The 24,604-nt window shown below is 44.1% G+C and overlaps 1 protein-coding gene across 5 annotated transcripts in view; it reads right to left on the minus strand.

Moving 5' to 3' along the window:
• Positions 1-24,604, minus strand: part of LOC118168997 (serine/threonine-protein kinase PAK 1) — a 70,397-nt gene that overhangs the window by 29,883 nt on the left and 15,910 nt on the right. For 3 of the 5 annotated variants that reach the window (XM_035329878.1, XM_035329893.1, XM_035329886.1), the window contains one exon: positions 1,803-2,013. In XM_035329878.1, the coding sequence (XP_035185769.1) occupies positions 1,803-1,992 (190 nt within the window). In that variant the 5' untranslated portion in view covers positions 1,993-2,013. Of the gene's footprint in view, positions 1-1,802; positions 2,014-7,959; positions 8,153-8,209; positions 8,315-24,604 lie in introns of those variants that run through there. The other 2 variants (XM_035329912.1, XM_035329901.1) reach the window with 2 other exon arrangements.

Below are 24,604 nucleotides of genomic sequence, written 5' to 3' on the forward strand. Positions count from 1 at the left end.
TTCTCCAAAAGGACTGGCACCATCACTTCAGCAGCTCTCTGGATAGAGTGTAAAAGCCCAAGGCCACATTCACTGGTGAAATTAATTGCTGAGCATTTCAGATCTTTGCAGGTTCTTTGCAACCCCACCAGAGGTCATGGACCCCCCAGAACTACAGTACTCTGAGTAGGAACTAATTCTCCTTTTAGTCCAGCCAAGCCAACAACGAGCACTCGATTCAGACACAACCCAAAGGCAGTGTCTGAACACCTGGGAATTTTGCTAGCAGTTAAGCAGCAGGAGGCCTTGGGAATTTACCTGTCGTCATGAGATTAGAAAAACATTCCTAAGATGAAAATCAACCAACCCAAAGTGAAGGTGATGATGTTAAGGTTAGTTTTTGCTCGGCAGGAATTAGAGGACAGAAGCAGCCACTCCAGTTTGGGCAGGTGTATTGCAACAGAAGGCTCTGCTGGGCTTGGCTAAACAAAAATCTCTTGTGTCTCGAAGCATCTGCCACATTGGCCAATCTTCAGTAAAAAAAGGCTCAAATCTTAGTATCAGTGTCTGTTGCTTTACCTGAGCTGTTCACTTTTGCAGATCAAACTAGCATTTCATGAAGTACTTCTTTTAATCTCACACATTTCAAACTGTTTATTTGCTTTCTGCAACTGTTGAGCCTAGAAGTATTTTTTAAAACACTCTTTTAAGCAAGCCAACACAAAAATCCTGAAGCTCTTTAGGATTACTACACATAATGGCAAGTTCTGACTGATAGCCTGCAAACTTTAAATATTGAATTCATGGGCTGCAGAATCTAAAAATTCATGTCTGCAAAACAATCCAAGCTCTCCCAGAACCTGCATCTCTGTTATTTAAATCAGTGGAAGCATCACTCCAATCAGCCTTTTTGCTAAAACACAAGTTAAAAAGGCAACCTCTCTCCTGGAGGCCAGGGATTTGCGGATACTTCAACTTTAGTTATCCAGTGTCTGGATACTGCTGCAACACAGACAGTACAAGAAGCTGATTTAGAAAGAGGAACTCCAAAGAAATAGGTCAGATATAAAAAGAAACCAGCAGATATTAGAAGAGATTTTTTTTCTTACATTACTTCAAGATTCATGAGTTTTTAAATTATCCTGATCATTAAAAATTAGAATTTCACATATAGTTCACAGCTCCTATCTCTATTTCCATCTGTTACAGTCTCTATAATGGCAGAAAATTTGTTCCGTTCACAAGAAACGTGCAAGAATTTGCAGTGACAAATTATTCATAACAGCAAATAGACAATGCTTGACCCAACTCTGGAATAAATGAGAAGTTACACCTTTGACTGTAAGCTTTTCACAGCAGACCGTGCAGTAACATATGACAGGCCTGGCAGGAGACGGTCTGTTAGTCATGCTTGACTCAAGTTATTTGCTGTTTAAAATAACAAACAAGCAAAAAACCTCTCCTCTTCCCCACCAAAGGAACTGCCAGCTTTGACTAACTTGTAACTGGTACCGACGTTTCTGTGATTTTCAAGACCGATAAGGACAAGTCAGGGTGGGAGGAAGCAGAGCTAGTGCCACTTTTCAGGATACCATTCTCAAAACCACAAGAACAGATTAAGAAAAATGGATTAATTGTGGCAGGATTAATCATCAAGAAATCAGATCTACAGCCAGCATTTTATGTACCCCAAAACGTCCAAGGTGGCAGTGCAAGAAACAAGCATAATCTATCTTCTAAACCACTGTTAAGCATTAGGTTTTTAACTAAGGTCAGAGCAAAATGGAGACAGAAGGTTTATAAGAGAAGTCAAAATACTGTACTTTTATCTCCTGGTAAAATAGATCGGTAAAATCGGTCCCTCTTTTTCTTTTCTTCTGGGTTGGGAGGCAAAGGTTTTGAGCCATGGTTTAAAGTCCCAGCGTCTTTGCTTCCTGATCCAATCATGGTGCTGGTGTTTCTCATCGGAGGAGCAGGCGGTTTGTCTTCTGTTTCAACTCCATTGTTGGACATCTTCAGATGTAGAGGCTGTTACTAGGAAAAGGAGAAAGACAAGATATAAGAAGTGGGTTTTTTGTTTGCAAACTAGAATCACATTTTATCAAAAAAAAAAAAAAAAAAAAAAAGTATTTTTAAACATCACAGAAACAATCCAACAACAAAAAAAAAATGTCAGCACAACAAATTCTACTCAAGCTACAAATTATTTCTGTTAACAAGACTATATTCAAGTGTTCCAGTTATTGCCATAAAAAGCTTGTTTCAGGACACAGCCAACCCCACGGAGCAGAAGTATGGGGTGAGGGTGGGGAAGAAAAGCAGTAAATAAAGGTAGCAAAGAGCAGTGATACTTGAGAGAAGCCAACCAGTTGCCGAGCTAAGACCTCTCTGATCCATACTAATTCCACCAAAATCTACGTCAACGGGTTTGCCTCAGCCCCCAGCACAGGCAGTAACACGATGCGGAGAGATTGACGTCTGCAGTCGAAGAGCTTTAATGCAGCCGCTCAGGCTCCATTGCTAAAAATCAGCTCAGCTGCTCCAGAGGGAGATGGTCAGGAAGGAGCAGAGCTGCATCCTCGTCTTCTCCAACACAGCACAGGTCCCACGCTGGCCCTGGCTCTTCTGCCACTTCAAGCACAATTCAAGCAGGCAGAAAGTTGACTGCATTTTGTTCTGCTGGAAGGGTCAAACAAAACTAGATCCCTGACATACACATTAATCCTTAAGTAAATAATCCCTGCTGTGCGGATTTAAAGACGGAAGCTTGCGAACTGGGTAATAGATTATTCGGCAACAACTAGCTTGTTCCACCCAAATGAGATCAGCATTACTTCAGACGCAGCCTGGCTGCAGTGGGATCCTTCTGGAAGCTGAAATTCGCTTGCACTGTGCTCTCAAAATAAAGTTGGGAGTTAAACAAAGGACAAAAACCAAAGCAGAAACAATTTTGTTTGGGTGGAAAAGCAGCTCACCAGCTTTCTGAATCTCACAAGCAATAAGGGAAGACGTTCGCTCAGGGAGAATTATGTGGTGGCAGAAAGTCAGAAGTGGTTTGTTCTCTGCAAAAGAGAAGTCAGGTTACAAAGCCGAAACCACTGCCGGCTTCCAGGGAGTTGCTTTTCCACGGGATGGACTCGGAGAAACCGCACTGAAGTGGATTTTAATACTCCAGGTTGCACACAGGATCCCAAACCCACACCAAGGTCCTAAACTTCAGTCTTCTTTGGTCAAGCTACTGATGTTCAGCCTAACTGGCACGATTTGGCCCCAGGGCATGCTTTTTTCCAATTCCCCCTGCTGCATAGAGTCGAGAAAAGCAAATCCTGACCACAGAAGGCACTCATGAGCAAGAAGTTAGACCTTGCAGAAAGCAAGGGTGGTCTGCAGGATCCCCCTTCTCCTTCACATATTTGGTTCATGGTTTCTTCGCACGTGTTCTTAAACAGAAGGCTGGCAGTGGTGCACAGACCACTTTGGACAAGCTTTCAAACACACAGGGCTTTTAAGTTTGATCCTATCCCCACCAAATTCCTATCTCAACCAAATTGTGCAATGGAATTTTAAATTACAGACTGGCATTTGGGGTATTCATTTTAACAGTGGGGGCAGTTTTGGCATTTGTGGGGTTCTGGGGAAATTAGCTGTGCATTTGTCTGGGCGTGCTCTGACACGTGCCCTGTGTATCTCCCATCGCTCATGCTTCAGCCTCGTGCCATTCTCCAGCATAAAACTAAGCAGAAATAAGTGACAGGTGGACTGACAGCATGCAGCGGGCAAGGGACTATTCTCCTCATCTAAGCAGAGGAAAAAAAAAGTCTAAACTAAAACCCAACTGGCAAATTTGGCAGTCGCAGAAGGATGGTAGACTGAACAGAACATAAGAGCAAGTGGCTCTAGGCTGGAGAAGAAGAAGTAAGAGGAGGAGGGAAAATCCCCAGATAACAGGCAGAAGTTGGTGCAGCACTGGGGGAAGGAAAAAGAGAACATAAGAAAAAAAAAATAAAGACCACGAAAACCTAACAAAAACCTCAGGATGTCAAGCATCCTTCTTCCCAGCTCTACCAATGCAAAACCCCAGGGACGTCTGCTTTCAGTTTCTTTAGTGTAAGTTTCTCAAAACCCCTCAGTCAGAAAGGACAGAGCACAAGTGATTTACTGTTTCACCGCAGGGCTGGAAACACTGGCAGTACAAGCTCTTGTTTACATTGCATTATTCCCGGAATGAGAAACTAACTACCAAGAAGTTACATATTTTAATGGACAATACTTGTTTATACCTATTTGATAACTGCAGCTTTCACATGGGCAAAGTCTACAGTACGGCCTCTCCTTCCTTCTCCATGGCTCGAGTCCCCAGAAGTCTCGTCATCAAAGTCTTACATTATGTGTTATAAGAGGTACTTAAGCTGTTTGGAGATAGTGGGTGGGAGATATCCTTCAAGCCACAAAATTAAGAGCCTGGCTCTACAGCAGTTATTCCTTGCAATAAGCACTGCTATCCTAGAGGGTTCCCAAAACCTTTTTTTCCACAATGTATTTAAATGAAGGGGAAAAAAAAAGTTATTCCTACTTGAGTCTTCCCACTGTGATATGGAGATAGAGTTTACCCCCAAATTAAGCTAGCCAGCATTGTTATGCTTTAAACTTTTGTGAACTTCAAAGTTTTTGGATGAAGCCCTGCCCTGACAGGATCCCACTCAGCTCTGCAGGGCCTTGCAGCACTGATGGAGCCTACTAAGATGGCAGGCATTTCCCTCACCATAGCCTAGCTGACTGTGCAAATTCTTTACTCCCTAAAATAACCTCCTACCAACTCACACGTAAGCAGAAGTTAAACAACTCCCCTCGTGTAAAGGCCCTGCTAAAATTCAGCAGGCGGCCTAGTTTTAGAGCAGCGGCGCTGACGTGAGTCACCCCGCGCCTCACGATCCATCATAACGGGAATGCAAAGCGTCACCGGATCGAGCTTCCTTCCTTCTTCACACCAGCGTGACTGTGCTATAATCCTCAAGAAATTCATGTTAGGTTTCAGTGGCATGACTATAAAGGAACAATGGGAACGGTTAAACAGCACGTGAACTTTGCAACTGCAGGCAGATGAGGGAGTGCTCTGTAATGCAGACACGATTATAGTCTACTGCATATTAAAACACCTGTAGTCAAACCAAACCACACGGACAGCACTAGGATTTCTGCATCTATTCAGAAGTACTCAAAGTCAGAAGCCCAATTGTTTCAGCACATGATACTCTAGGAAATAAAAGTTATTACATACTGCAAACTACCATGAGCCAAGTTATCACGGCCTTACAATCTCTCCATCAGGTTCTGAAGCCCATTTGCTTACCCCAGCCTCAACAGAGCCAAACAGCAGAGCTGACAAACTCCCTTTTCACATCTACGAAACACTTCTGCAGACAGGCAGAAGTGACAGACAACCACACACAAGGAGACAAGAGACTCAGGAAACCGCTCAGCACTTCAAGACGGGGCAAGCGGTGTTCCTGGAACAGAAGGCAACACCCAAGGTGCCAGCAGCGGCGTTCAAAAGTTCAGAGTACGCGCATGTGTGCAGATCTGATCAAGTCTGCTCATCAGCATGAAGTAGATAAGCCTCAAAAGCATGTACTTTCTGCCTCTAACTTGCCTGTAACCATAGGCCCAGGCTCCTCAGCTGTTCATGAAGCTGAGTGGGACCCCGACATATGCGGGGCCTTGTGGCATTACTGTAAGTAACACACACACACACACACAAAAAAAAAAAAAGAGAACAAAGATCCTTTATTTATGCCATTTTTCCCTCTGGTATACCAGCTCACTTCAAACCTGATGCTCCACGGTGAACTGCAAGTTTCTATCTAGTCAGTTGTGTTTTCTTTGCATTCCTTCAGCAAGACAGGCAAGTGACTGATTGCTACAACAGAAAGTAATTAAAAAGTCACGGGAGCTGAAACCTATGCTACAGTAGATGCCATAAAGATAACTATGTCCAACGCATACTAATTGCTGGAGTCAACACAAAAACTCATAAAAGAGCCATCTATAATTCATGCAGTCTGGCAAGACAGTAGCTGTAAGTTACTCGCTGCAACTTCCAGACAAATAAGCTATATTAAACAAGAGAGGGGGAAGGGAGATGCTCAGCAACTTTTTCCCCCCCCCAGCTCTGCCTACGACCAGAAAGAGATCTCACATTTTTCTGAAATGCTGTTTTTCTGTTGTTGTAAGTGAGGAAAAAAAGTCATGAAAATAATTTTTTTTTAAAAAAAGGTAAAAGGCTACCTTTAATTGAGTTGATCCTAAATAGAGCAAGCATTTTACCTCTGCACCAACGTCCCTGTATCCTTTCGTTCCCTGGCTGGAGACTGCTCGTGCACACAGACAGTTAAAATCTCCTTCCTCCTTGCACTGTCACAGTTGAAAGGAGCAGGGGCCGGCCCCTGCTTTGTTCAAACACATTGCAAGCAGCCGAGATTCCCTCCCCGTGTGTCACGCTTTCACACAAATCCCAGCAGAAAATGAACTGCACCGCTTACCAGCTGGGTTTCAGCACAGGATGAAAAGACATTCGTTCATTTTTTTTTTTTCTTTTTTACTTCACGTGGGGTTAAGCTGCAGTCTCGAGCACAGTCACGCATTGAAAGAAAGGCACCCCGTACATGTTCCACCTGGAAAGGAGGCAGGACACGTGTCCACATCCTCCAGCAGACAGCGGATGGGATGTGGGACACACGCTGCTACAGAAATGGGCAGCAGCCAGACACACGTCCCAGGGGAGGGCAGACTGATGGTCACGTTTAAAAATGATCGGGAAAACAAAAACAAAACAAACAAACAAACAACAACCAAAAAAAACAGTAACTGGAGCATCTAGCTGTCCCCCCACCAGTTACTGCACATCTGAGCGCTGTGCAAGTGTACCAATTAAACAAAAAGTCAAGGGCCATCAGTGCATCAGCCCAGACCCAACATTTACATGTGAATAATTCCTAAATAAGGAGAAAGCCAGGTTTTAGCAAAGTCGTAATTAATAAAGAATTAGAAAACAACACTGCTTACTCTTCTGTCTCTAGAATTCACCTGTTAGAGCCCTGCAGCTGCTGCCAGCACCTAGAGACACTGATGAAAGCACTAAATCAAGTGAAGCAATAATTATATCACTTTTAAAAAATTACACATTTAGAAGGGAATGTATCCACTCCTGCAACCGGAGTGGGTGGGGATGAGAAGGGGGCAGGAGGAGACACTCTCATGGTCCAGGGCCAACTACTGGTTGCAGACTTGCTCCCCTGCCAGCATCATTTCCATAGCACTAGACATAAAGGATAATGGACCAGTTACAGCTCAACAGGAATGCCGGAGGAGTCCCCAGCTTGGAATTTTAAAAGCCAAAAGGCAGGAGGGTCTTTTTAAACACTGCTCTTTAATGCAACCCCATTTGTTTGGGCTAAATGAAAGAGCTGCCGGTGAGATCCCCCAGGCTCTGTTTTGCAGAAGAACAGCAGCAGGACCACAGTGGGCACTGCTCTGGGGCAGGAGATCTCCAAAATCTCCTCCTGGGCAGATATACGTGCCAACCTGTCGCACCACACAGATAGGCTTCGGAGGAAGAGCAGACTAATTATAACTGCTCGATTCCTAGCAACAGAGCAGAGTTCTCCTTTCACTCAAGCAAAGGAAGCTTCTTTTTGTTCTGCTTTTAATAATCAAGGTGCAGCCCTCGCCAGCCTCCATGGCATGGACCCACGCATGACCGCTGTTACAGTAACCCAGACACAGGGAAGGTTTCACTAGCATCCAGGCAGGTCAAGCCCTTTCCGCTGGATTAGGCTCAAATCCAGCACTGCAGAGAGGCAACGCCAGTTTAAATTGCCGTGGTTCAACTTTGGTTGGTTCATGAATAAATAGCAGCAGCAAACAATAAGTGTTGCACAATCCATGCCCAAATACCTGCAGTCCATGATGAGCTCACCTTACCTGTGCCCAAGCAGCTCCAGCTTCAGGAGGCTGCAGAGCCCAGCTACGGCTCTTCCCATTCCTCTGTAGCAGCCCCTAACAGCGTTAACACCCCACGAGAAATAAACTGCATCCACATAGAAAAAAAGAAAAATCCAAGCTGAGACAGAAGGAACCAAGAGGAGCGTATTTTAGAAGTTCTCAGCCCACAAATCATCCCCTTTCTTTCCTCCTCTCCAGAAATGCCATCTCCCAGCCCCCTGCTACATGCCTGAACGAGCAAGCCGGCTGCTGCAGATGCCGGTACAGGCTCCTTTCCCCAGCGTGGTATGGAGCAGCCTTGGCTCCCATTCCACTTGAGCTCCCACAGCACGGCACAGCTTCAAGTGCACAAGTCAAAGAAGCGAGCAGAGTCAGAGCTTTCTAAACAGGATGGGGAAAATAAGGGCCTTTTATATTAAAGCATACCCAAAGCCCATATAAGCAGGTTTCCTGGAGGAAATCTGTGTTCCGGAGGAAATGACTAGACGCATCATAAAGAAAATATATTAAAACACAAGTTAAACACACAACCACTGCTCTACACGTAAGCCATTTGGCTCCAAGTCCACTGCATGCTTGCAGCAAAGACACTGAAAGCTACCAAATTACAAATAACTTTTCCATTGCAATGTTTCCAATCCAGAAGATGAACCCAGAGCTCAGAATTAAGCCCCATTATCCCCTAATGTGGAATAATTAGTAGTACAATGAGTAACCTCCCACTTCCACGGCGAAGCTCAAATGGAAATCTACTTTTCTACACCTCTGGTCAAAATGGAAAGGCTGCTTGTAAGCTAGAGAGGGTGAGAGACTCTTCTACAGGATTAACACCCTTGCTGTAACGGACAATACTGATAACTTGAGCTGAGCAAGGTTTGCTAAATGGGATTTGTCTGGCATTAGACAGATACTGTGTGTAAATCGCAAAAATACACGGCTCCGTTCAACTATAAAAATTTCTAACAAGCACCTGCCTGAAGGAGCTGGGAGCAGATTGCGAAGGTAAATAGTTCTATTGATCCTGAACATCTTACTCAGGCTTTAAATACACATCCATATGTGCAAGATCACAGCGTGCATGCCTACCTCTTGATAAACGCAGAGATCTGACATTTGCTATTTAGCAACAGGGGCAGGGGTGAGAAAAACATCAGAAAACTAAAACATGGCCAGGTCAAGGCAGAAACATCACACATCCACACAGGACACTGTAGTGTGATGGTTAGCAAACAGCCACGGTATGTAAATTGCAGAAAATCTGCAATAACCTGTAAAAGGTGAATTTTTCTGAGAAGAGGCACCCAGATCCCTGCAATGAGGAATCCTACCTTTTAAGGGTCAACTCCTTTCCAACTCCATCCAACTCCTCTCCCAATGGGAAACTACAGAGCAGGAAAACACCAGCATCATTAGCGGATGAAGCTGTCCAAAAGCCTCAATTAGACCGAGGGGGAAATGCCACAACAGTTCAGTGCTAATTGGAAATGCAAACATTTATCATCGGAGTAGTGCTCCACTCTGCGCAGCCCCATTGTCTTCGCTGCAGCTAATGACAGGAGGGAGCCCTGCGCTCAGTAGTATTTATGTAACAGACTGGCAAAGCTGTCACATTCCCTTAATTGCTAGCCAGGATTTTCATGCTGGCAGTGGTTTTCACTTACATGAGATCACGGAAATTGCTTCAGTTGCACATTGCTCCCTTAAAGTTCTGGTTCATCTTCAAAGCTGGGGAAAGTGGAAGAACAAATACTTACCCAAGATAAAATGAGCTCTGCATCGAGCACGAGGGTTCAGTTGACGAACTGAATTCAGAGTTGAGAAATGCAAGTTCGAAGACCCATAACCGAAAGGCTTAATTTAGCATCAGTGAACTATTCAAGAACTGCATACAAATATGCTCCAAGCTCGCAACTATTACTCCTTCAATTATGACACATGTAATGCTGTAAAAGCAGTTCAGTTAAAAGGCAGGATGAGGAAGCCTGAGGTAGGTTAGGGCTTCTACCTCATTTAGCTTTTACAGTAGGGCCCTTCTTCGCTGGTAAAGCATCAGCAGTGTTTATAGGGACATGCCTTCTACCAGAGCACCCTGCTGCATGTAGTTCATAATCCCACTACATACAAAAGTAGTAGACTAGACTCCCTTGCTTTTACCAAAAGACCATTCCCAAGTCCATTAAGATCATCAGCATTTAATTTCATGAGCAGCAGTTTGTTTTAGGAGACCTTCAGACCTTTTATCACATCCTTTACTTGGATCCCAATGGACTTCACTGTACATAGGTAGAGAACAGAAAGCTCTGCGGGTCTGGTACAAAGGATTTGCTCTTTCTACAATATATTGTGACACAACTCAGCATTAGCCCTCAGTTAAATAAAGCCCATGAGTGAACAGAATGATTTTTACTGCACTGAACAGAAGAAAACATAAGAACATGACTTATTAAAGCAGCTGACACATTTTAAGGCACCCTATAAGGAGTTAAGAAAACCAGAAATACTAACCCAGGTTTTCCTCAGTATCTTCATGCGAGTCTTTCTGGGGCATGGCTCTTCCTATCCTGGCTTCGTACTGCAATTACCTAAAATTACCTAAGCAGCTGTAGGTAGGACACACGGATCTTCACTACTACATATTTAAACATCATTCTCTCTCATGACCTTGCAACATCAGCTGCAGCCACAAAACCAAATGCTACTGAGACCTATCAAGCTCCTATACACAGGAAGTGTGTGCAGCATGCAACTGCCTTCTTTCAACCCAGCTCCCAGGGGATGGATATCTATATCACAGAATTAGCAACAAAACTAATATGACCTGCAAATTCAGCAGAATTCAGGCTTCACTGATGGATGGCCTACCTATATTTATGCTTTATTTATCTCAAGACTGCTTTGTCAGGTTGCTTCCGCCTCCCCTCCTCCCTTAAAATGCTAAAAATTATTTCAGAAGCATGGTCACTAACATGCCGCCAAGACAGCTCTGTACACAGCACTGTATTTTAGTGTTAGCCTAAATTCATCAGATTTCCAAACCCAAGACAACCAAAGACTGATGTTTTAGGAAGCTGTATGAGTCAAGGTGTAAAGTTTAGTGTAGTATTTTCTCCCATCGCTGTAAATCACCTTGCCTAAGTCCCATTGCTGCTTCCTGCTAAGGTAATCAGCACGTGAATTAACATCTCTACGAGAGCACAGCAAGCGGCAGATCAAAATGCAGAGTTTTATGCTCATCCTTCCTTAATTCCAGTAATGAAGAGTCAAGGACACTCTATCAGCACATACTCATGGAGGTTCCTCCTACCTACCTATAATCCTAAAGCTTCCTCAGCATCCAGGCATTCAAAACAATTCTCATTTCAGCCTCAACCCCAGGCTACCTGAAGAAATCTCAGAGTTTGTCCCTGAGCAGACCCAAGAGGAATGAATAGGGCTGCACTTCCCAAATGGATTTTGTCCTGTCCACCTTTGAGCATTCAATTCCTTCCTTGTGTACCCCCTGCCTCCCTCTTTATTGAGGTTCACATTAGTACACACAGCACAACCCACACGAGATCCCCTCTGCTTACAGAGGGATGCTGCAAAGCAAAATATGCTGGCTATGGGAAAGGAAATCCTATGGATCCATCCAGACCAGAACATGACCCACTCTTTCTCTCCAGTCCTTTCCTTCCCGCTGAGTTTTTCTCCATTCCAGGTTATTTTTGTACTGCTGGTAATTGTAGGTGCTGATCACAGCCTCTCAAGACAAGCACGTTTGGCTGCTTATTTTTAACAAAAGGCACTTCAGGCTGTTGTTTCTCTCTGAACACTCTACAATGTACGTCCAGTTTTATCTGAGGAGCTTAAATATTCTCCTTTAACTACTGTCTCAAAGTCTTATCAGTCTCTGTTGCTCTATTAAAGCATTATAAAACAGACATCTAAATTTGTGGCCTGCTGTTCTACGACGTCCCTTTTAGCTTCAAAAAAATAAAAGTTGGATTTGAGCCTGATGTAAATGCTTTAAATTTTTTGACAGGGTTTGAATTTGCATCCCAATACGTGAAACTTTGCCTGAGGGTTTTGATCCTCAGCACAGTTAAAATCTGCAAAACCGTAACACTTTGGTTCTGATAAAGCTGAACCGAGGTATCTCGAGCAGAAGTGGTCAAATCCCAAATCGTGCTTCTTTGAAAAAGGTGAGCAAATCAGCCCCCAAGTCTGTCGTTTTAATATCCTATGTTATCAGCAGACAGCTTATATCTTAGATGCAAGATGATGTACGGTCTCCAGCCCCTGCTCAGCTGGCTCCTAACCATTTCTTCCCCCCAGAACATCTGTATTCTGGGTATTTCCTTGGAGATTCATTAACTGCTCCTTCCTCAAGGGCTGAGATTATTGGTATTTTTTCTCAGCCTACATTTCTAAGCGTTTAAAAGACCTGTCAGGGCAGAGAAATAAATAAATACAGAAAAAAAAATGTATCAATTTATCATCCTCTGCCAAGATATCCTACATAAAGATAAGACTTGAATTCTGGCTAATGTTTTTTAAATACCATTTTCTATCTCTGACACAGCCCGTATATCATTTACATACTATTTCACTTTCTTGTTTAATGCCAGTGTCCTCAAAGGGAAAGGGTGAATTAGAAGATTGGAGTCTCTAATTTAGGAGGCAATTAAACCAATAACAACTAACTAGAGCTGAATGTATGCTAAGGATAATCTAGTTAGACTTCTACTTTAATTAAAAATCAGTCATGTAGTCCTATTATTCTGAAGATTGCTTTAGGTGTGGTTCCAATCCAGCACTTCTTTTTTTGAACCTTTAAGTTCCGCACCCAAAAAATAAAAAGTAAAACCACCACAAACCACCAGAACAGTCCTTTCTGTACTCCTCTCCCAACTGGAGAGCTCTGAAAATTAGAGAAATGTTCCAATGTCAATCAGTCACTTGTTAAGCCACTTTAAGAATATAATAAAGCAATGGGAGTTGTAAGAAAACACCACTCAGGCCAGCAAATACAATTTTTCCATTTTTTACCCCACTAAAAATGTCTATTTTTTAGAAATTTTTACCCTTGTTTTATGCTTTACCCCTGCAAAAAAATCATCTCCAAGGGCTTTCTTCTGTCACATTTCCAACTTTTTGACAAAGGAGGAGAAAAAGAAAATATGCCTTTTCTACAGCTGCACGGTTTGCATGAATTTATTTGAGAGAGAGGGAAGAAATATTTCAAAAACCCATCCTTCATTTCCAGATTTGCTCTCACATGCTCTGTGGGGCCCTGCTGCGTAACAAACATTTCAGCCATAGGAGACAGCACAGAGCCAGTTACCTGCACATGGCACTGAACTGGGGTCCAGGAGAAGATGGCAGAAGGAGCAGGGCTCCAAGGGGTAGGATATATAGCACCGAGTGTGTAGAGATACACATATATACATATATATACATCTAAATAATCTATCTGCATACACGTAACTTGCACCACCCAAGTAACTCACCCTATCGTGTGTACTCCCAGGGTGTGACTATGCATCGTATGACAATTCATAAAGCAACTATCCTCAAGTCATATAAAGTCCGAAAAAAAAAAGGCTGTAAAAAACTATAAAGCATTGCAGACAGCACTGAGTTCATATACCGTGGTATTCATCTAATATGGTATTCATATAATACAGAATTATGCATTGCCTAGTTACTTCTGTGAGTATACTTGCATCTGATCTCATTCCTACTAACTGGGATCCATATTAATTAAAAAATAAATAAATAAACCAAGCCCCAGAGGCACATAAATAAGGCTGTTGCCCAAATCCATGTTTACCTCACACATACGGGTCATTCAGCCGCTACCATTCACTGTATGGAAATGCACTTAAGGATTAAGAGAGAGAAGAAAACCAAGCCACACTCCTTGAGCATATTTCCTCTTCACGTTTCCCTACAGGCTCGCGCTGCAGAAACAAGAGATTCAAGGTCTTCCAATTCGATAAATAGAAATTCTCCTCTACAGAAGCTTTTTTTTCCATCAGGTCACCACACAGAGGTGGGTCCCCAGTCATCTCCTTATGGCGCTGAGCCATGAAGGCTACCAAACTGATCTCCAAACGCCTCTGGCCTACGCAGAAGATGCCAAGAGACAGGACTAATGAAGTTTCTGAACCACCTGGAATATCTTTGTGGTATTTATTTTTAGTGTTTGAGTGTAGAAGTCCAACCAAGTGGTGGGTAGATGAAGGTTTTGCTCATCTTGGTATTCAGCAGTATGAACAGGCTAAGGCCCTCCTGCTTCCTCCACAGCCTGTCTCCCTCAAACACGAGTGGGAAATCGGGTAGGGTGGTTTCAGCGTGGCCATAGTGCACGTCACAATCATGAATTGTGAACATTTTCCTCGTTACACACTCTGTACAGCCTTAGACCCTGAAAAACCCTGCCTGAAGAAACAAAAGCTCAGTTCCTCGTGCCTGGACAGGGGTAGACCCAGGGCAGAGGAGAGGCAAGTGCTTCTCCTCCCTCCCCATGCCCCAAAGAACCATTATGAGGCATTTATGCTCCAAGACAACACCATGACAAAGCAGCTCTTGCAAGCAGAGGCAGCAAGGCTTTCGTTTAAGCAGGATTAAGCACGAGCACCCAACATGACCATGACACGGCCCTGCAGGACCAGCACCATGCCGAAGCTGGGTCAGTAGGGCCAAACCCCAACTCACATGCACAAACCCAGCGCCGAATTTCGTTGCGAAAGGCAACAGGACCTCTGGCAAGAGCACTCTGAAGTCTAGCTCATGATGTGAATACGAAGCTGAGGAGGAGGGAATACCTGGCTTGAACCCTGTCTGTAACACTACTGTTTGCACAACACTAATTATGATTACTAATAATTACTTATTATTTCTGCCAACAGCAGAAATTGCTGTGATAGGAGAGTTGAACAAGAAAGTGACACATCTGTCAGCCACCTTCAAAGAACCAAACCTTTACAATTTCATCATTTTGGGGCCGGAACGCAGTCAATGCAGCAAGATAAACGTGCTTGCAGCTCTTATAGGACTTCAGAGAGTAAGTACAGCTGACACAGACGTTAAAAAATTGAGTGTTTGCTCGTTTCTCAGGGGGATTTAAACAGCAGGTGAGTGGGGCTGGTCTGTGGGATGTGACCCTTTTTTATTTCAGCTATTTAGATGCAAATTGTCCGCCCTCCCCCTCCCCCCCCCCCAACACCATCTGTTAGCCCAGAGGTTGAGACTATGCCTAGGGTGTGGGTTTGGGGGAGGGCGTATAAATAAAGCATTGAGAAAATTGCAGTTGATGCCCCAATTTCCTCTGGGGCGCAGTTTAGTGGGAGAAAAAAATCACTTTGCAATACTATTTAATTACAATAGGATTTTTCTCTCATTCTTCAACTACACTCTAACTACTGAGCCCATGTACTTCCTTCCTGGAAAGCGTTTCTTGCCCAGATTTTGGCCAATGAGCAACTTTATACAGTGACACAGAGAGGGCTGTAGGGTCAGCACGGGGAGCATGCTGGTATTTGAGCAAGTATCAGAGCTTCAAGGAATTAAAATGTCAAATATTAACAGACAAAGATGATGAAAGGACTGGAGCATCTTTCATGTAAGGAGAAGCTGGGAGAGCTGGGGCTGCTCAGCCTGCAGAAAGCAGGGCTCAGGATCTTATCACTACGTGTAAATACCTGATATGGGGCGTAAAGAAGATGGAGCCAGGCTCTTCTTGGTGGTATGCAGCAACAGGACAAGAGGCAATGGGCACAAACTGCAATACAGGAAATTCTGTTTAAATGTACAAAGAAGAACAAAAAATGAAAGAAAAAAAAAAAAAAAACTTTTTTTTTTTACTGTAGGGAGTCAGAACCTGGAAGAGGTTGCCCCAGGAGGCTGTAGAGTTGCTATCCTTGGACCTGCTCAAAACACAACTGGACATGGTCCAGAACAAACTGTTCCAGCTTGCCACAGCTTTGAGCAGGGAGGGTGGACAAGATGATCCCCAGAGGTCCCAACCTCACCAGTTCTGCAGTTGCAAGCCACAAAAAGTGGCAGGGAGCTTCTAAGAGAGAAGCACCCACTTCAACTTATCTGAAGCAAATGGATTTTCCATCAACAGTGATCAAGACCCCAGTCTAGTGATGGAGATACATGAAAACTGATGATAAGCAACAACCTTGAGCAGAAAAATCAGTGAAGGACTTGGGATCAGCACTACAACACCCTCATTTTGAGTTTTAGCATCTACACTACAGTCCTGGTAGCTGGGAGCTGTAAGCTCTTGTCCCAGTTCTTGTGCTGGCCTACTTTGTGGTTCTGGAGGGGGGAAGGAACAGCACCAGTCACTTGCTCTGCCTTCCTCCAACAAGTCAACCAACTCTTTAGATGAAAGACAACTCAGGTAAAGAACACATAGCATGAAAAAATTCCTTGCAGGTGCTTCTGCAACTGCAGTTACCAGAAGGAATGCATTCTTGGTTTAAAGCAAACAAAAGCCCAGAGCAAACTGTATGCAGGTGTGATGGGAAAGTCAGCAGCAGATGGTAAAGGGCAGGAGGAGAACAGAGGGATGGAAAACCCCTTTTTCCCCTCTTGCAGCCCTGATGATGTGACACAAGAGCTCCCCTTCCTCGAAGTATGAATAAGCACAGCCCATGTCCTAAGGAGAAGCAGAGAGGGAAGAAAATACAGACAGCATGAGCTTGGGAGCCTCCAAAATCTTTAAAACTCTTGGGACATTGTTTTTTTTTTGTTGTTCTGGGAGGTGTTGCCAACACAAACACAGCATTTTCCTCTTTCTCGCATGGACAGAAGCAGCCAGAAGAGCGTATGATCTCAACTGTGTGGTGCCAGTCAGGAACAACAGGTATCTAGGTCTAAGCTATTAACTCCTCAAATATATGTAATTCAGAATCTTATGCTGGAAAGCAATATTCTGACAAAATTCTCCTGAAAATAAATACAGAAATAAAAATCAAATGTCTGGCAAAAGTTATTTCAATAAAGTTGTGTTGGTATTTTGAGAGAACTGAAAATGTCCATGTTAAAATAAAAGTAGTTCTATTTTCTCCCTCTATGAAGAGTAGAGTTTTGAGAAGAGTAGAATTTCCCTACAGAATGCAAGTCTTCTTTATGCACTGCTCTAAAGCACCAGCTAATTTCTATTTCCAGATCACTGGCAGTTCACCAACATTATTGAGAATCTAAAGAATACCTCCTGGAAATGATTTTATTTATTTGACCAGCTTCTTGATCACAAACCCAACCATGTCTATAAACGTTAAGGGCCGTAACCCTGCAGTTTGATCCGTAATACAAAATATTGTCAGTCTCGTTAACTTATAAAGACAGAAGGGTCATCTGCGATAGCTAAGGGGAACTTGACCTGAATGCCTGCAAGCCGCCCACTGAAAACAGTGGGTGTTTGGCCCAAACTGGGATTTCAGGATTTATCCCGTCATGCCCTCCAACACTTCCCACACAGTACTACCTGACAGCTTCTGAAAATTGGCAAAATGTGGAGGATAAGCCGACATCATCCAAGATGAGGTTTCCAAAGGTGTACACATACAGGGTATATCCTGACAATTCCACATTAGCAGGGTTTTTAGCACACTGATTTTAAAAGCACACAGCCTAAAACATAGCTCCGAAAGCAACTCAGTGCCAAGCAAACCAGGCATTTAAATGCAATAAAAATAAAAAGCATTTGCACCCCCAACATCACTGAAATTGTGCAGTAATCCCCCACGTTGGCTTCCCTGCTGTTATCAGCTAAGTAACACCAACAACTGAAGTGCTTTTTTAGAGCCCCTTTCCAGCATATGTACCACCACCTCCCAAATTGTCATCTTCTCCCACAGGTACCTTCAGAAGAAGCCCTAAAATAATTATTGCTCCCCCACAGCATGCCCTGGGAGAAGGTGGATGGGGTTTGGTGCCAGGCAGCAGCGAGGTCGGACGGTGCCTTTGTGCCCAAACAGCAGGGATGCTCAGGAAACCTGCGTGCTGATCTTTTCTTATCCCCTTTCCACACTCTTATCTGGTCAATATTTGCTAACCATATGCCCGAGTTGAACATTTCCCTCAAGGGAAATGAGGTTATCAGCCCTGTTCGACCCAACCTGACCTTTATCTCGCAGTGAGCCAAGCAACAGGAGGTTCGTGCAAGCTGTGAGCCAAGGGCTTCACACGGTATCGCTGCTCTGGAGGGGCCTGGATCCCACCCAAATCTAAGTCCCTGATTTCACAGTTCTTAAATGGATCCTTTATTTAGATTCCTGGAGGTGACGGATCCTTTATTCAGATCCCTGGAGGGACACCACATGGGCTTGCACGTGACAGGATCCACACCTACAGCCTAAGTCAGATAGTTTCCCCTCAAATAACCAATGCAGCAACTGGGACACCACACGAAAGGACTCAGTTCAGACTCCAGTTGTCACAGCAGCTCCCTGGCACAATGACAACACCACCACTTCAGAAGATAGCCAGGGGAAAGTTTGACAGAGGATCCTTCAGGGACTGAAATACGACTCACTTTGGAACAAAAGAGTGAAACGAAGCACAGGCCCTGCTGCAGAGACAGGGCAGGTTCCAATGCAAGAGCAGCACCGAGTTACCAAATGACAAAGACTTCCACAGATTAGTTGTCACGCTGGTATTTTACCCTGAAACTAGTCATTTCTTTAAGGCAACCTAACCATCCAAATGCAAGAGAAGAAAAGAAGAACTCAAAGAAAAAAAAAATAAAAAATCACATAGTTTTTGTATTCGTGACTTACATTCTCTGGCTAGGAAACCTTTGGAGCAGGCAAAAGCCTGTCTGCCTTCCGCTTCACAAACCCTTGATACCATGATCCCATTTTTAAACCACCGCCTCTTTGAAATTCAAAGGCATAAGGAATTCTGACATGCTATTGAAAACCACACAGCAACACAAAATTACAATTTATTGCATACAAGCCCATTAAACTATTACTTACGGCATAACAAGCAGCAGCCACACAGATACCACTGCCGCCGCCAAGCAGAAAACCGAGGAAATTCATCATCGCTGGCCCCTGGAAATCGAGCCCGAGGAGCTGGACTGTTACTGCTTGGCATCCAGAAAGACTTCAGCACCTCAGCTCACACAGCTATTGTCCCCTCATTATCATGCACGCTTTATAAGCCATAAAAACAGAGGGACCCTTAACTTCAACAGTAATTTTTAAGACAAAAGCTGCAGAAAGCTTTGCAAACAATGTGAAAGGACAAAGAGAGGAGACTGTGCATTGGTCAGTACGGCACTCATTGTCCACCTAGCCACGGGAGAGCAGAGCTCATAAAACCAAAAGTGGTTTTGCTTTCAGAGAGGGATGCAATGCAATGAGGGAATGCAGCAGCGGAGCAGTCAGAGTCCAAATGAGAAGGCCTGCTGGCCAGCCAGAACAAAAAAAAAACAGCTAGCTCCGCAGTCTAGACAAATTCAGGCTCTCTGAAGCTTTTTATTTCCCCTTCCTCTTCCAGAGTTAAAACTGGGATGGTATCAGTTCATCTTTCCTAAATGGAAAGCCCTCAGAGAGCAAACCAGGTCTCAAAGCTTTCTAACAACTACACAGACCACACCACCAGAACTTGCTGCTTAACACGAATGCGTCCAAGGCATCCGCAGGCCAGTCCTGGAAGCAGACCAGGGCTACAGTGGGATGTTCTCCAGGGGTATTTTAAGAGAACAGAATCAAATTGCCACACAGACATTAATTGCCAAGTCTCAATCTAACAGCACAACAATTTGCTTGACGCGTTTTATTTCAGAGGACGGGCTGGTAGAGAAACATTTCATTGTTACTAACACGTCCAAGGGCCCTGACACAGCGTTCACATCTCTGGTAAGGGGCTGGATTGTTTTTCCTTCACGTTCTGCTTCTGATAACAAAGTACTACAAATTCTTTTCCTAGCCTGGAGAAAAATATATATACACATATATAAATATATTTGGATTGGCTGAGTTTAAGTCACTCATTAGTAGGAAAGATGCAGAGCAGTACTCTTAAATGACATATTCCTTCCCAAAATCCGTCATTAGGAGCAGACGATGTTCACTTTTTTGTTTTCTTTCCCAGGAGTCCATTCAGAAAGCCAACCTGAAAGACATTTACTGAATATCTGGTCACTGCATCACCTGGCGCTTTCAGTTTTTGCATCCCACTCAGCAATGAATCATCTGGGAAGCAGGATTTTGCTGACCCCACGCTATTTAAATGAGGTCAAATCCTGACCCTTTCTGTAAAGATTGCCCCGAAAATGTGTGCAAGATTACCTCATTCTGGTGCTCCTGTCACCAAATCACTGTCTGCCCAGCTCCTGCTCTCCCTTTCCAAGCCTTGCAGGCATCTCGCAGCGTCACAGAGAACAAACTCCGACCAGCAGAATGCATCAGTATGCATTCAGACCATCTGTTAAACCTACACGGCACTGTCAGAAGCTCTGTAAAGAGCAGGGAGTCGGTATTGAGCAGTGGGTATGATTTCCTTTTCACCATTTTTTTAAAGGTATTTTGGTCCCAGCTCCCACAGAACTGCAGTATCACTTGAAGAGGACTTTTTAAAGGACCTTTTTTTTTTCTTGGACCCTTATACCAACCATTCTATAACACTGTCATTAAAAATTGAGCTCAACCTTCAGAAGCTTGTCACTTGGATTATATTTTTTTAAAAAAAACAGGAAAGGACCAAACCCCAACACCATGCTTCAATCGCGAGACCATTTCTTTCTGGAGATGACTGAGAAAAAAAAAAAAAAAAAAAAAAAAAAAACAAGCTGACTGGGAAAAGTGGCTTCAGATCTGTTTGTATGACTTCAAGTACCAGTTAGATAACTAGACTGCACATCCACAGACATAAAAGGCACCAACCGTTAGTCCGAGGAGGGATGAGTCATGGTCTCCTGTCCCATGGAGGCATCAAAAATCCATCTTTTTGCTCTGATTTAAGTTATCACCTTCCTACCTGAAGGAAAAGTATCGTTTCTGCTCTATTCCACATCACATGGGATTCCCTTTAAGCACAAATTCCACTTTCCCCCTTAATTTTTAGCATGACCTTCATGCAGGAGAATGTATTTTAAAGACAACTTGGGTTTGTAAGAAGGTTTTACACCTTCCAACCCCACAACAGAGATAAAGTGCTCCGAAGTCAGGCTCTATGCAGCAACAGAAGATCTTACCCATTTCGAAAGCGTCCTGCAGGGTCTATGAGAGTCATTTAATAATCAGATTACACCACAGACCCCATCAGCTTCAAGAGCTCAGAGCGACTCCTGAAGAACAGGCCATGCTTTTGGGGGTGACCTTGAGCAAGAACATTGCTGGTTGGAGCTGTGCAAACGCAAAGACAACAGGATGAGGAGCAGAATCTGTCCTGCAGGATGAAAGTTACTGCTTATGGATCCCAAGAGAACTCTGTCACAGAAATTAGAAGACATAGTTTTGCAGAAAGTCACTTGCACACGCAAAGGTGGAGAAGGAAGTGGAACAAACCTCACAAATAATACTTTGCTAGCTCTTGGGCTTATTTTAGAAAACCCACAGCAGCAAAGAGTTCGGGAGAAACACCAAATACCCTGGGCTTTTAACTTCATTGAGACGATCCAAAGTGACTACAGCTACAGGCAGCCTTAAGTTGCTGGGTCACGATCCAGCTGATTCTAAGAATCTGCGTGCGGGCTATTTACCCAGGAATTAACCTACTGCCTTGGAATGTGTTGCTTAATTTAGAAGAGTGATTACTTACAGCACCTGCTGCCAGCCTCCTGGTATTTGCTATGCCAGCTTCTCCAGAATCAACGCGAAGGCTTCTGAAATTATTTACATAAGTAATTAAGGAAAGAGCTTAAAAAAAAAAAAAAAAAGACTGCTAAATGCATAACGTAACAGCTCGGTTATCAGACGCAATTGGAACTTCAATTTCCAAAGCAAATAGCGTGAGTCAAGGCGGTCTGAAATGGCACAGTCAGCCCTCGCTACGGGCTGCCATCCTCAACCAGGCATCACACAGGGCGCAGGCTCCAAATCCCATATGTGCATGACAACATCACCCCAGGAGAAGCCCTTCACAGCAGGAGAACCTTTGCATACCTATGGACGCAGCCAGCCAAAAAAGCAACCTGCTGGCTTTAAAGCCAGTTTCCCTGTAGGCTTTACATCCAAAACTGAATCCACAGCAGCCTGGTCATGCAAGTTTAGTGCCTCTTGAAGTGCTTGAGTGCTGATATCAGCAGGCAAAGGGGGGAGGAAGAGAAGGGATGAAAGGATTACTGGCAAACAGACTGTTCTCAAGGCCTTCTCCTAAAATTTCTGGTTATACCTACCTACAATGTCCTTATGCTCCAGCAATGTTGTCAGAGAAGCCAAAATTTTGGCTACTCTGACAAATCCAGTTTCAAGCATAAGGGTTTTTTTACGTGTAAGGTTCTTCCTAGTGTAACTCCACCAACAATAAGAATGACCATTCTCATTCTGCCTGCCCCAAAAAATCAGCTAGAATCAATCAGGACAGCCAGGTGGGGTATCAAAACACGTAAGAATGCTCAAAATGATTTCACGGGGCAGTATAAATCTTCACCTTATTTGTAACTCCTGAATGCAGTTTTATCCCGTTGGATAAACAACAACATTTCAGTAACAGTAACTGAACGTTGGATGTTTCTTCCCAGAGCTCAGGAAAGCTGAGAATTAAACAGGGAGCCCAGCACCAAACAGGTCCGTTCCATAGAGGAGTCAGCCTCCTGCTCGCTTGGCTGCCCAGAAGTTGGAAGCGGTTCAAGTCCAGGGGATTTTTTCTGTTCCTCATCAAGACCAAAGTTATTTTTCCAAATTCAGCTGGGATCTTAAAACTTCCTTTGCGCATTCAGAAGGATTTTTCAAGCAGCTCGGAAACATCTAACAGCCTAAAGCCTGCTTCCTCCCCGACCCATATATATCAACCCATAAAAGCTGCAAGCAGCCTGCACAGAGAGGCTTGCCTTTTAGGAGCAGGAACAAAGACCACAACATTCCTGTCTGAGTGCAACAAAAACAGTTTGAACAAGATTTCGAAAGGTCGCAGCCGCTGCAGACTCCCTGAACTCGAGGCATCCAGTTGCAATTCATGCTGCACAGCTCATCTCTTCGGAGCCCGAAAGCTTGGCTAAGTTTGCAGGTCTTTCGGGGACATTAAGCAGAGCACCAGCGTGCCTCGGCTCCAGACACCAGCTGTCTCTGAAGCCAAAGAAAACAAAGCAAAACTCGAAGAGCTGAGGATTAGGAGATCTGTGCAAGCAAAATCCCACTTTACCCATCACTTCTCAGCCATGCGGCAGTCCAGAAAGCATCAGACTTCACATTATTCCTCAGGACGTCCTTCTTTCTTCGCTTGTGGCTTGCATATAAAAGCATCTTCTATCCTGTGCTGCTTTCACAGAGAATTCTGCTGTGTACCACACAAAGAATTAACAGACTTTCTGAATAAAGAAATACCCTGAAATAGTTTCGGAAGACAAAATGAGCAGGGGGGTCTGTAGAAAAGGATATTTCTCTTTTTTTTTTTTTTCTTTAAAGCCTAATCTTGCTGCCTAGAGAAAGGCACAACGCAATTTCACGATCCTTTTCTAAATTTTAAGCAATTTAAGAGAAAGGCACAACGCAATTTCATGATCCTTTTCTAAATTTTAAGCAACACACAGAAAACGATGCCTCCGTAAAACACGACTCAGTGACAAAATGTTACCTCCGTGGGTGAAGGAACAACTTCTGCTGTGTTCCTCCAAGGGAAAAATACACCTGGAGGGTAACACAGAATACCTGAAAGCAAACAACAGCTCCGCTACCCATGTATAAACTGAGAAAGTGAGTCGAGAAAGGCCCCACAAGTTTACAGCAGAGGAGGGACACAGTCCAAGTTTCCCGATTCCTGCCCTGCTCTGGTTCTGGGGTTTGCATTGCCACCCTCTGTGCCTCTGCTAATTTTGAAAGTGCCTGCAGAGCGAGGCGAGGAGCTACGCGGTGGGGCAGGCTGCCAGGCAGAAGCTGCTCGGTCTGGTCCTGCACCCAGAATGGAAACAGCTCAGAGAGCGGAGAAGGAGCCAGCAGCGCTCTGCTGTCAGCACCCATCTCCTGTGCAATCCCCCTGATCAGGGAGAAAGGCAGTGCCTGCCACCTGCGCTCTCCCCCCAACACATCTGAGTCACTGCATGCTGCATCACACCGCGCTAGCTTTTTCCTTTCCTCTTGAACGAAGCTCACAAGTATGGTCCTGATTCAAACTATTAAGCCCTTACCACACTTGCTCCAATTCCCTATCGCATACAAGTGGTGTTACACAGAGATTTGGACCTGACACTAGGCTGCATCTCTGTTACCCTCCCTGTGAAGCACATGGTGAGGCCTACCCCACCTCACAAAGCACGTCCAAGCTGAGACACCACCATCGGATTCCTTTCTGTCTGCTTGTTCACATTTCTCTGCTCTGCTGGACAGCTGATGAACATCTATTCCAACTGGCTTGTCTTTGCCCCACCTGCTTGCTGATCTGCTCATAAAATCATAGAATCACAGAATCATCAAGGCTGGAAAAGCCCTCCAAGATCATCTGGTCCACCCACCCCCTA

Source organism: Oxyura jamaicensis, chromosome 1, assembly GCF_011077185.1.
Source record: "Oxyura jamaicensis isolate SHBP4307 breed ruddy duck chromosome 1, BPBGC_Ojam_1.0, whole genome shotgun sequence".
Lineage (NCBI taxonomy): Eukaryota > Metazoa > Chordata > Aves > Anseriformes > Anatidae > Oxyura > Oxyura jamaicensis.